Source organism: Acanthopagrus latus, chromosome 18 (genome assembly GCF_904848185.1).
Source record: "Acanthopagrus latus isolate v.2019 chromosome 18, fAcaLat1.1, whole genome shotgun sequence".
Taxonomy (NCBI): Eukaryota; Metazoa; Chordata; class Actinopteri; order Spariformes; family Sparidae; genus Acanthopagrus; species Acanthopagrus latus.
This window is the reverse complement of record NC_051056.1, coordinates 11,197,185-11,210,575: the sequence shown is the minus strand read 5'-3', so window position 1 is coordinate 11,210,575 and position 13,391 is coordinate 11,197,185. Positions and strand designations below refer to the sequence as shown.

The following is a 13,391-nucleotide window of genomic DNA, read 5'->3' as shown; positions in this document are numbered from 1 at the left end:
CCGTTCGTGACTATAAAAGTAGTCTGCAGGGACATCTGTTGCATGTCGTGTCCCTCTCTCCTCTTTTATTTCACGACTTTGTCTAACGTTTTCCGGTCCTGCTCCAGCTGGCCCCTGCCCTGCCCCAGCACACCTGACTCAAATGAACGGGCCGTTATCACCGCAGCTTGATGACAAGCTGATCATTTGACTCAGGTGTGTCGGAGCAGGGAAACGTCTAAAATATGTTACGCAAAGCTAAAATTGACATCTTCAGATGACTTGTTTTGCCCTGCCAACAGTTGCCAGTGTTGTTAAATTTACAGCGACATAAATCCCAGAAAAGCTGAAAATGCTCACTTTGAACCTAAAACCAGCAAACATTGAGCTTTTTTTCAATTTTTTTCGCTGTATCTCTTACGGGCTCTACAGGCTCTCTTATTTCTTATGGGCTTGCGCAGCACTGGTGAGCAGTGGCGTCCAGTTCCCCCCCCACCATGAAACATGTTAGATCGGTTCTCTAGCTGCGTCACTGGCTAAAATCTGGAGTCTGGATCTTGTTTCACAACATTTGCATCCCTTGAATTCGGGCCATGGACCAAGAGACGCTTTTCACAGCAGACATGGTTGCAAGTGAGCCGTGTCACGCCCGGCAGCTGGTCGCTCTAAATGAAGTGTAGCCGTCATTTATGTTGTAAGAGTCACCTGTCCTCAAAGAGTCAATAGCAAACTGCCCTGAGAGTACCGATATTGTACTGAGTTAGTGAATTGCAATAAATTCCTTTGAGTACAATTTAAAAAAAATAACCCACTCTTGTAATCCACTGTCTGATGTGATGAAGTCAAATGTTAAATAGAAACAAAGCCCACAGTCGATGACTTGTGTTCCCATGTGAACGCAGCCACAGAAGGACCTTGGATTCTGTCTGCCGGTGCTCAGCCGGGGCTGGGAGCTGCAGCCGGCTCATGTGATGATACTGATAGTATGTCAACAAGCCAAATGAACTGTTGGCCAATTCACTATTGTTGGCTGCTCCTCTGCTCCTCTGCCCCTCAGCAATGTGGACAGGAGGAAGCGAGGGCCACAAACGGGACTGACAGACACACTGAAAGGCCGGCCATTGTGCACCTCTGGCAGGATGCAGTGAATGCTTTTAAACACATGCTGCTGTGACTCATAAACCAAACAGAACAGAGGCTGACACTGTGTGAGAGATGTGACTCATGCCCATTTTAATATTATATATATATATATATAGAACTGCATAAATACACATTTGTTTGTGGAGCGTGTTTACTCAGGTAAACATTCGTTAACTATTAAGCTACATCACACTGTCACGACTCCCTGAGGCGACGCTCCCTATACAATGACTTCTCACACGCTGATCTGATAATGCAGTATACATTAAACCATGAATGCACCGTTTTCTGCATTTGCATCTGTATCCATTAACACACTCCTGACCTAACCAGTCGCGAGCTGTTATTTTGAGCCTGAAATTGTCAGTGGCTGATCAGAAGTTGCTTTATTTGTTTTTTATGAGGAAGCTATTTACAGGACAGCCCAGTAATTGAGTTTCAGATAGACTGACACATTCTATGCAGATAATGCTCATAAAAAGATACATTATCTGTACCAGATACTTGTTTCAGCAGAGCACTGCCACAACCCTGATCTGTAGAAATGGTATAATGAAACTAGACAAGTACAAGGTCCAACCTTTCTTGACTGAAATACTTAGGTGAAGTTAACTAACATTTTCTTCTGGCTCTTCTTCAAGATCAGTGTACTTCAGTCCGGTTCCTCGGGTCCACCTGCCCCGCTTGTTTCAGATAATTGTTTGCCTCAACACACCTGATTCACATGACTGGGTTGTTATCAGGCTGATCGTTCGCATCAGGTGTGTTGGAGCAAACTTGCAGGACAGTGATTTAACAGCGAGGATCGTGATTTTAAAAAACTCTTTTCTAAACCTTTTTCACAATGGACATTTGGTTCTCCAGGGAGAATTCCTGGCAGGAGGACAGTGTGTGTGTGTGTGCGTGTGTGTGTGTGTGTGTGTAGAATTGATTCAAAATAAACCAGTGTGTACACTCATGTAGCTGAAGGCGTCCGGTGTGATAGTGTGGCTCACTGAGTGTTTTTGCAGCTCACACTGAAATGTGACATATGAGGCTCTGGGCGCTGGTTTGTTGTTTGATTGCTCCAACTTTATCTATCTAATGTCACTTCTGGCAAATGCGACTCTTCTCCCTGCTTTCACTCCGAGCTGCGATTCAGCAAGCCGACACGGGGATGTGTGCCATAGTCAGACGTCATCCCGTGCTCGCCGGATGAGCGTTCATTTGGAAATAGTTGTTTGCTGACTGCCAAACTGGTGGTTGGTGACATTAAAGGTTCATAACAATGTGATATGCTGAGCCTGAAAACTGCTAGAGAAGAAACAATGTGATGAGGCCAATATGACTTGAGGTCTGGGGAATTTTCATCTTTAGCTGTTCCCAGTGCGTGGGGACAGGCAGTGCTGGCTGCCAATTACAGCTGTCAGTCATGAAATCATGTCGTGGGTAGATCATGCTTCTATCTACAGTTGTACTTGGGTTGTAAACCTCTTTTTTTTTGTCTCAAATAGCTGAGGTTTAACAGAGCTGTGAGTCTAATCTTTCTGCTCCGTCCTCCCAGCGCTAGCACTTGCTTATCCTCTTCCCTCATCCTCCCGCTCTTCTTTTCTTCCTTTCAGGGGGAACAAGGAAACAACAGGTTCTTACTCCAGAAGCCCAGGAAGCTTATTTTTAACCTCACATCAAGTGAGAGATGTTAAAAAGCAACACGCCGCAGAGGTTTTAACAACATCCGAGGATGTCCTGTGTTTGTGGACAGGTTTGACCCCTGACCTCCGCTCCAGGACAGTACAGTCATGTTGCATGGGGGAGTGGGAGAGAGGAATGCTGGTGACCAGACACTTCCAGCGTTGTTGTTGGTTTTTTTTTTTGCACGCTTGAGGAACACAAAGTATTGTGTAACGTGTTTGCCTTTCATCCGGGCGAATCAAACTCCCTATTGTTCTCGGTAACGTTACACTTCTCCCATTATTCCAAGCTGTTCCTCATCCTTAACTACACCCTCAGTGCTCCTCACAGAAGGGATGACTGTTTACCATCACCCAAATCTCGTAATAGGGGACACCCATCAGGAGAACTAGGTGTGAATAGCAGACGCAGTCCTTGAGGTCATGCATTGAGTTTGAAATGCGACACTTTAGCAGAGCGTATCAGGACAATACCCTCCGTCTCCTGACCACACCCATCTTAAAGAACCCCTCCTTTTCCCTTCTCACTCACTCTAACCCACTTGTCCTTATTTGGTCGTGCTGGCAACTCGACCGATGATTGGTCGAAGATAAAACATTTTGATTGAGAAACACACACACACACCTGTACAGGCTTGCACACACACCTACTCTTTTCTTAGCATCTCCCATGTGTGCTGTACACATTATGTACAAAAGTGATGCCAGTGTTTCATCTGTATGCTTTGAGTGTGATTGCTGTCAAGAACGGCATTTAATTACAACAATAAATACAAATACGTGTTTATGTGTTAAATCAAGAAAAACATTCCTCACAGCTCAGGTAACTGTCTTGTCCAGACCTGCTGTCAATAAAATCCTCAGTCTCTAAAAAAAACCCACACTCAGCGCAGTCCTGTAAATAAAGTTCTACTTCTGTCTGGGTTTGTTTCTTCTGACCCTGATGGAGTTTTAGAAAGCTAAAATAAGACACTGACATGTCTAAACAGACATCCAGAGCTTTTAAATGGGCCTCACAGACAGAGCTCTGTGGAAGTAGCTTATCAGTAAATTGAGGAAGTTGGTCATAATCACTAGGAGACATTTGCATGTGTGTCATTTTCCTCTAAACCACAGACATTATGGCCGTGGATTGTACAGAAATACTAACCCCACTCTGTGGTCCTGACGGTGACTGTCACATTCATGTTTTCAGCACTGAGCCTTTTTCTCCTGACGACAGAAAATTTGCTTCACTGTAGCAATGAACACAAAAACTGAGCTGACAAGAATGATAAAGAAAAAAAGCTGGAAATGAGCTGTAAAATGACATACTGTGTTAAAATCTTATGAAGTGAGTGAATAATTCCCTGACAAAACAAGGAGAAACAGCAGCCTCTAGCTGACACACAATGAGAACTGGGGAAGGTTTAGATTTTATTCATGTGACATATATTTTTATTACACATATAACAAAACAAGAACACTCTCTACGGGTGTGTCAGATTCTTGTATCAGTTGATCAGCATCATAGTGGTTCACACACTATCCTTCGCATCAGTAGAGGGCACTCCTGCAGACTCCAGTTCAGATAATACAGCTCTGGAGGAGACAGAAAAACAAGATATTTAAAAAATAATATTCATTCAGATGAAATTCTACCAGAATGTTTCCCTCTGGTGTTCCAAGTAGTGTAACTACACTAGAGGTTACACATCTGACTACTGAGGTCAAGAAGCTTCTCCTCTGACTCTAAGATAACATGACCCCGAAAACTGGCCTGCTTCTTGAAACAGTCATCTAGATTCTCTGAACCTTGGTGCCATCTAGTGAACCAGCCATAGTGGTGGAAAGAGGGCATCAGTGGAGCGGCTAGGGATGAAACCTCCTTTCTAGTTCAAACAGAAAAAACATTCTAGTCTTGGAGGCTTCAAAATATGGGAAACTGTCCCCGTCATCTCCACAGATGGGTTTCTCATAACATCTGGGGAGATGTGCTTGGGGGCTGGTTTCACAACAATTATTTTTAGACTTGTCTGTTGTGTTGTTAGATCAGTACAATGCAAGTTAGACTGTTCCTCGAAAATATACATTTTTTTTTATTTTAAGCCCAAAAGTTTGCCACCCTGCAGAACCCTGACTCCGAATCAAGACTCAACACTGGTGACACCTGCTGACTCGTGGAATAAATGGCAAAAAAGAGCAAAAACAAGTCGGACAATTTCAAAATTTTCCGTTTTCAAACAACAAAATGAGAAGGGAAAAGTTTACAAATTTGTCAGTGATTGCCTCACATGAAAAAACATGTCCTGCTGTCATACCATCACTCTCCTCCTCACCTCTGTTCCTCCGTCAGATCGAACTCAGCCAACGCTCGCTTGGCCAGATTTGGTGTTGTGGGCAGGCAGAAGGCTGTGGACAGCTGAACCAGCTCCACTGCTTTCTGAGGAGAGCCATCTCTGTGACACGCCGACAGGAATTCGTCCAACAGCTCCTCTCTGTAGAGTAAACAGAGCAGGAAAAACACGGTCACCAACAGCTCCATGAGCATGAATGCCAAATTTAATCTGATGGAACCGTTACATCCACATTCACCTGCATTAACACTCCTCTGTTTCATAGATTAACACTTTTATTACCTCACACCAGTGACATGTTTATCATTTGTTCTGAAAGCTCCTGTCATGACAAGTTGGAGACACTGGCGCCAACAAAAAATAATTCCAATTTTACAACTTGTAATTACCACGTACAGGATGTTATAACACGTTTTTCCAGATGGCACCTGTTTTAAGTGACACTCCCAGCACTAATATGAAATGGTAAACATGTCCTAAATTTGAAGACATTAGATGTGGTAAATATAAAGTTTGATTAAATCAATGATTTCCTTCTTTATGTTTGCAGTAGAGACTCACTGAGGAACTCTGTTCTTGGCTTTGAAGAGCTGCAGCACGTCCCTGAGGAGAAACACAGACAGGAGGAAGGAGAAAGTCAGATGCATTTCACTTTAACATCATGTGGCAGTAAAAGCTCTGCTGTAAATGGACAGACAGAAAGACAGACAGACAGATATACAGCTGTCTCTCTCACCAGGCATGCTGGGTCTTGTTGGCTCGAAGCAGCAGGGAGGCGACGTGCGAGAGGGACGAGTTGCTCCACTCCAGACTGGGCTTCCCTCTGTTTTCATCGTACACCCTCTTTACATCCAGAGCGCACGCTGCAAAAGACTCCTGAACCTGCAGACACAGACACATACACACAAGTCAGTCACCAGAGTTACCTTTAATGATTCACTGTTCCTGAATGGTAGAAAGTTGAACAGAGGAAGAACTGTGATATCTGACTGACCTCAGGACTGTGTCCATCTCTGGCCATCAGGGTGAGCAGCTCCTCCACAAGATCACTCTTATTATCATGACCCAGAGTGCAGATATCTGGTGAAAAACAACAGATTTACAAAATAAGATGTCAAAAGAACAGAGTCCGGGTCTGTCTGACTTTTCTGAGAACTCCTCCACTTTATATCAGCGTCTCTGTCTTAAACTGCCTTTACAGTGAAATGTAAACATGCAGGGTTTCTGACTGTAAACATGGTGTATGTCATTAACTGGTCATCAGATTGCATGAGTCATCAACCACTTAAGACATCTACTCAGTGATATTAGATTCCTGTAACTGTAACATTATCTCTGCACTCGCCTTTCCATATAGTGGGAATCAAATCCAGATGGTTGTCTGTGTCCAGAGCCTGCAGCAGGTCCCTCAGGCCCTGAGGGTTCGGGTAGTACATCTGGAAACACAGAGCATCATCAACTCTACTGTTCATTTCTCCAAGGAACGAGTCATTTCAAGTTGAAATCAGAAAGTTGAGCAGCCACCTCACTTTTTTTAATCCATTCCATTTGTCTGATGGCTTTGGTGACTAGTTACTGTTCAGGTTACGATACATCACACCTTTCATGTCCAGTGAAAACATGGATCTCCACATGTGTGGATTTTAAATGTCCGTGATGAACTGAACTAAAATTCTACTACTTCTTAAGCTAAATTTGGACATTGCAAGCGTGTCTAACAACTATGCGACTGATGACTCAGTAAAATACTCGCCACAGCTGGTAGTCCTCCTGCAACACATTATATGAGTAGCATTTCAGAGCAGAGACAGAGATGCAGAGATACTGACCGAGGGAATGAGCCGTCTGTACCACTTTAACACCACGCCAATGTGCTCCATCAAACACAGCAGGTTGAAGAAGCGACCACTGGAGATGAGAGAGGAGAGGTTTACTTACACAATGCCTTCAGGTTCAGGCTCATAAATACTGTAACTTTGTTCTGTAACTTTGTGTTTCAGGTTGGTTGAAGGTTTTTACTTACTAGTAAATACTCTGCTGGAAGGAATCTCCCAGAAGCCTCCAGTTCTCCCCAACTTCTACTAAGCTCTGGATCTTATAACCCAGCTCCAGATCTTTATTATCCAGACACTGATAGGACACAAGCAGGCAGAGAGAGAAAGAGGTTGGGGGGACTGTAAACAGATCTACACCTGCTCCAAAGTAATGTAACTGATGTGGAGACACAGGATCAGTCTGTCTGCGTGTTTTAAAACTTATTTAAGGCTGTGTAAAAACCCTTAATCTTACACTTAAACTGTACTAAACAAACAGCCACACAGGATTTGAATTAAAAAAATTAGAATTTAATAAAATTAGAAATTGGAATTAAAAAACGATTTCAGGATTGATTGAATGGGATGTTGAGTAGGATGTGACATTTAATAGCAACATCTGTGTGTGTATATATGTAAAAGAAGGAAACTAGAGATACTTGACTGATGAAAAAAGGCTTCTAGTAAGAAACTCTTCATTTAAGACTGTGTCATAGATCTAAAAAAGGACCAGCACTCTGCAGAAACTCATTTAAGATAAATATTTATACAAAACAAGTAATAAAAAAAAGACTTACTATTCTCATCGCATTTATGAAGAAGAGAACTAGAGAGAAAAAGAGAGAGGACACATTATCATTATGAATCCTTCTGCTTTGTTATGGTGATTAAAAATGTTCATGTGTTTTCTATCAGTTTAAAACTAAATAAAAGAAGATATGTCTCTCAAATAATACAGCACAGCATACCGTCATCAGGGTCCTGGCAGGTGAAGCTGGTTCCTGCCAGCTCGGCAACAACTTCCTGTAAAATGTCGGTGTTGCCCTGACCAGCAGAGGCTGGAGAGGAAACAAAAACACTTAATACAACTCAGCATGCAGACAGCCACACCAGAGAATATACGGGGAATGTTTAAGTGTAATATAACACCAAACTCCTTTTACCTGGTTTGTAAAAGATGGAAAGGATGTGATTGTAAGAGGCCAGGCTGGGAACTGAACACACACAGAGCAGACATTTAACAGAGGGCATCACCCATCGTACCAAACTGATCTCACACCTGTGCACCTGTGTATGTGTGTATGTCCGTAGTCACCTATTTGTAAAGCCTTCATCTCGGTCAGAGTCTGTAGAGCTTGTGATTTGCCTAAAGAGCCACAGCGTCTCAGAGCTTTGAGGACACAGTTGAAGGTCATCAGGTTGGGCTGAACTTTCTGCTGACTCATCTGCTTCAGCAGATCCTGCACAGAGAGACAGGAACACAAACATCGCACACTTTTAATGCCACACAAGGTAAAAAGAACTTCAAATATAACGCTACCGTTTATTAAAAATAGACGTCAGTATCAAAATGTGAGCAGATTTTGTTCATTTGAGTTTTGTCTAATGACGTCAGTCTGTCTCATCAAGAAGAATTTTCATATTTTTTGTCAGTAAATAGAGACCCAAAGTGTTTAATACTAGATAAATAAATACATAAAGACACATAATCGTGTGTTACTTATTTAAAATACATACATAAATGAACATTTTAATAATTTCAGAAATTGTTGTAATTCAACTGTTTTATTAGTGTTTAATTTCATTAAATTGCTGAATTATAAATGTTAAAAAGCCCTTTAAAAATGATCAATCTCAAAGAAAACATAACAAGAATGATGAATTTCAGATGAGAAGGTTCATTTTGAAAGATGTCGTTTTATCAATCTTAATTTAGTTATTTACTTAATTATTTATTGATTTAGTGAGTATTTCAGTGGGCTACATGGACTCAGGAATACAGTGTAAAGTATATTCATTGTTGATGAGATGAAAAGACATTTCTAGAAGGTAACGTGTCAATGTGTTCTTCAGATCTAGAACATTGAGTGAAACAGTCAAAAGGGATCTTACGGCGATGAGGTCCCATCTCTCCTGATATTTTTCTCTGACTTCTGGAGCTGCTGCGATCAGAGCATTGAAGATGTGGATGTCAGCTGGAAACAAAAAGGCTGAATTATTAGTCATCTTTCAACAGTGAATGAAAAGAGCACCAACAAGCTGTTGATCATTTAGATAGAGTGGATATCTACAGGATTTAGAGGGTCCTTTTTAAAACCGATATGCGAAAATGTGATTATTTGGCACCATCTACTGGCAATGTCAAGGAAAACAATAAATGATTCACAAGATCAAAACCAGTGCAAGTGTTGTCAAACTGAGGACATGACTTTTATCACTTGAAAAGCAACTATGCTTCAAAGACATCACATTCACCCACAACTTCAACTCCAAATAGCACCTTTAAAATGGTGTTTGTATCCTAAAACTGACGAGTTACTGTCTCACCACTCAGCCTGTTGTTCTGCATGTCCGTGTATAAGCCGAAGGCCTTCTCATAGGCTCCATGCTGAGGAGAGAGAGATAAACAAAAACACTTAATTTAAATGATCATGGTCCTACAACAAGCAGCCTGAAGCTGCTAACCAACGTGCAGCTCAGTACTGTGTTCGTACCAGGACCATGCCTCTGATCAGAGCAGAGTAACAGTGTGTGTCTCTCTCTGGCAGCAAGTTAAAGATTCTCTCTGCGTTGTTGTTTTCTTTCCAGGTGGACTTGATGATGTCTGATGCCCGGCGGAGTCTCCCTTTTCTTTTCTTCGGCTCCTCTCCTGACTCCTCCTGAACACACACGCAAGACAAAGAAATACATAACTAAACATAAATATACACTGTGGTATCAACATGGAGACTATTTTACTTTTACTACTCTTTTTTACTAACCTGACTTTAGGTTTATTGTGTCCTAAGTTGCAATTCTTAGATGATGAACTGCTCAATTGACTGCAGTTATTTTAATAATTTATTACTAACCGTGCGTCTCCGCTTTGACTCCTTAGTCTTCCGCAATTTGGGGGATTTTTGTGTTTTGTCTCGGACTGTGACCCTGAGGTTTGGATCAGGGATGACTCACCATGTCCTCCGTCTCTGGTCCTCCATCCTGGACAGGGTCTCTGTCACCATAGAGACAGATCAAGTCCAACAGGTCATGGGTCGTTTCCATAGCGACTTCTGTGCCTGGAAGAATTTAATTCAAATGACAAATGTGATGTAGAAGGATCGAAGCAACCTTCCTAAAACGGTGTGTGTGTGTGTGTGTGTGTGTGTGTGTGTGTGTGTGTGCGCGTGTCTCACCAGCTTGCATTAGTTGATCATACATGTCAGCAGCAGCTGTAACTTTTCTCAAGCTGATTCGCTCCTTCAGAGCCTCCTCGCTCACCTCCTCGAGACGCAGTGACACAGTCTTTGGCATCAGACACTACACACACACACACAGAAAGTTGTAGGTCAACCTTCCAAGCCTGCTGTACTTGACTCGATGTGTATCCACGTTCATGACCTACACATGTGACTGCATCTTCTGCAATCTACTCTATGTATTCACTCAGTATTTGTGTGAAACTCTTACTGGTATATGTGGTTCAGCAAAGTCTTTGGTGAAGAACTTGGGGTAGTTGTTGACAATGTATTTAGCTGCAGATCTGCCCGACTCCTGAGAGAGAGAGTATAGCTTCTGCAGAGAGGGAAGGACAGCAACACGTCAGTTCCTAAATATGTGATACAGTATATCAATGTTTTATTACACACACTACAGCAAATATTATTCTGCTTTGATTACTGATACAGCAGAGATCTGGACTGTTCATCATGACAACAGCTTGATATGATTGACGTATTACAAATAAGTAATTAAATACAGGGGGGTGTTAAAAATTCTGTCATTAGTTTAAATTCATTACCAACAACACATTTTATGCAAAACTTAATTTCGCTGCTTTTAAAAAGTAAATAAACAAGAAATACATCAGTAAAAGGGAAGACAAGAGTGCGTTTTAGCTTCGTCTTGATGGAAGAGCACATGTGCAACTATTACCACAAACAACATAAATGAATGCAGCCATAACATTATCAATTACACCTACTCTTTTCCTGCTATATCTAAAAATCTGCTGTGAAAAAATGCTTTTTTTTTCAAAATTCCATAATTGTGTTTAAATCGTTTACTGGGTCTAAAACACACCAAACCCCAGGGGTCCCTACAGGAGATCCTTACAGAGGAAAATTAGAAAACAGAAGTAATGCAGTAAAGTAGAAAGTTAATGTGAGTGTAAAGTTCAGCATGCTTGAGACGTACAAACTCCACAGAGGTCCTGGGAGAGAGGTAAGGGTCATCCTGGAACTGGTAGGGATATGCTGTTGTATCCTGGAGGAAGAAAGGAAAAAGCATAACACACACAGACAGATAATCACGTAAACATCCACTCTGAAAGACCCACATCCGTATTAGCATGAGAAAGGTGTGAAGGAGCTCTCACCCTGCTGACAGTTGCAGCCAGAGCCTCCAGCACTGCCTCCTTGCTCCTGTTCAATAAGAAGAAGCATGAATTCATAGTCGTGCTCATGTTAACTTAAACACATGGTTGCCTTGATAGAAAACTAGATGGTCTCTGACTATAAGGTACAGTGTTGATCGATGTGTATGAACCTTCTACGCTTCATCTGACAGCTGATATGGACACGTACCATGTTTTCTTCCTGGGGACGACAATAGTCTCTGACGATTCTGCAAAAACAATGACACAACAGTGGAATTTACTGTCACTGATAAATTAGTTACAATCAATTAGAAAAGACATATTTCCTTTGATGTCATTGATGCCCTCTGTGGGTAGAAGGTGACATTTTCCAATAAATGCTCAACAAAATCAAATTTTATGAAGGATCAAGTTTTTCATTGTCAACATATCCCATGAAAAATGACAGCCGACAATGTCTTGGCTCATTATTCAGTACTTTCCTACTTCAACCCCGTCTCATTCCCAAGACCACTGGTTCCTACTGAAGATATATATTATTCAATTTGTGTTGCCAATTAATTTCCTAACACAGCTGGACACTGTAGTTTTAAGAAAAACGCCTCTCAAACTGGAGTAAATTACATCTACAAGATGGTGTTTTATGATGATGATGATGATGATGATGATGATGATGGGGTAATGAAGTCAACAGTGTAGTTCACTGAGGTATTTTTGCACAGAATTTAACTATGTCCATTACGTATTTGACTACACAGACAACAGTCGCAACAGTAGGACAACAATGGTAGATTGACAATATAAAAAATATAGTCAAATCCGTACGTTGAGTATATCTGTAAATATAACCAGTAAACCTGATACAAGTTTCCACATGATTTGGCACTCAGGACTAAATGTATTTATCAAAAGAGTCTCTCAAACAAGGATGACTACATTTGGCCTCTGCCATGAATCTTATTTCAAGTTACCTGTATCAGCTTCTGCGGTTTGTTGTCGCAAAGCCGAAGTCCAACCAAAACTCCTGGAGGAAAAAGAAACTTTGCATTTGTCTGATTTTCAGGACGACTTCAATCTGTTGGTAGTTTGCATCAACTTAAAGTTTCCCTTGTTACACATGCAGTATCTAATGAAACCTGCTGAAGGAGGACGTGGCCAAGACAATATCATGGAAAGATATTATAGCTGCAAACAACATTCGACGGTGCATAAGGTCAATATCAGCAGACAAGCAAGAAGATAAAGAGAGGATGACTGACGGACAGCATCTGTCCTTTTGTAACAGCACCATGTTCTTTTTACTGGTAAATATAAACCACATTGGGATAAAATACGTTTACATGCTTATCTGCAGCTTACATCTGCTCTGCTCAAACACCAAACACTTTGCCAACATTTGCTGCAGTCACGTAATTTAGCTTCTTGAAGGCATGACCTCCTGTCGGATGATGCTAGCTGCAGCTGTCAGAGTAACCAACCAAACTAGATGACATAGAAGCCGACTAAATATTATTCTGCTTAAAAACACCGCTGTACAACTTTTGTTACCTGTGACCCCATAACGGCTCCAAATTATTTAGCAAAACTCGGCTGTTTCTCTGGATATAATGCCCTACGTGCCGTCCGGGCGCCGCCATGTTGTTTAACACTGAAGGCTTCTGGGAGGGAGAAACCATGTTGGAGACCGGAAAGGGGGAGAGAAAAATAATAATAGTTTGTATCTCAAGGAAAAACTGCACTGTATACTACTTAACATCGATAAACTTTCGATTTTGATGATGAATACATTATTTTAAAAGTAAAATATCCTCTGAATTCGCAAAAAGCTTACTTATCTGTATTTGCGTCTCCCCTGTGATCTGAAGTTAGTTTGGCC

At 41.5% G+C, this 13,391-nt stretch overlaps 1 protein-coding gene across 1 annotated transcript; it reads right to left on the bottom strand.

Annotated features, from left to right (window-relative positions):
* Positions 1–4,188: 4,188 nt before the first annotated feature.
* ptcd3 (pentatricopeptide repeat domain 3) lies at positions 4,189–13,173 on the bottom strand. The gene is made up of 23 exons (XM_037076420.1): positions 13,064–13,173; positions 12,487–12,539; positions 11,724–11,763; positions 11,516–11,561; positions 11,335–11,403; positions 10,609–10,713; positions 10,335–10,458; positions 10,114–10,217; positions 9,657–9,821; positions 9,490–9,550; positions 9,055–9,137; positions 8,258–8,402; positions 8,106–8,156; positions 7,911–8,000; positions 7,740–7,768; positions 7,152–7,258; positions 6,958–7,036; positions 6,474–6,564; positions 6,123–6,208; positions 5,865–6,010; positions 5,690–5,731; positions 5,111–5,269; positions 4,189–4,373 (listed from the first exon to the last, which is right to left on the bottom strand). The coding sequence occupies exons 1-23, from the start codon at positions 13,150–13,152 to the stop codon at positions 4,310–4,312; spliced, it is 2,028 nt and encodes a 675-aa protein (XP_036932315.1). The 5' UTR covers positions 13,153–13,173; the 3' UTR covers positions 4,189–4,309.
* Positions 13,174–13,391: the final 218 nt, after the last annotated feature.

Excerpts from the sequence above, each read along its gene's own strand:
- ptcd3 (XM_037076420.1), bottom strand. The coding sequence starts at position 13,152 with ATGGCGGCGCCCGGACGGCACGTAGGGCATTATATCCAGAGAAACAGC. Across the intron at positions 8,403-9,054 it reads AGAGATGGGACCTCATCGCC|GATCTGCTGAAGCAGATGAG; the intron begins GTAAGATCCCTT and ends CTCTCTGTGCAG. Across the intron at positions 4,374-5,110 it reads GATCTGACGGAGGAACAGAG|AGCTGTATTATCTGAACTGG; the intron begins GTGAGGAGGAGA and ends TGTCTCCTCCAG.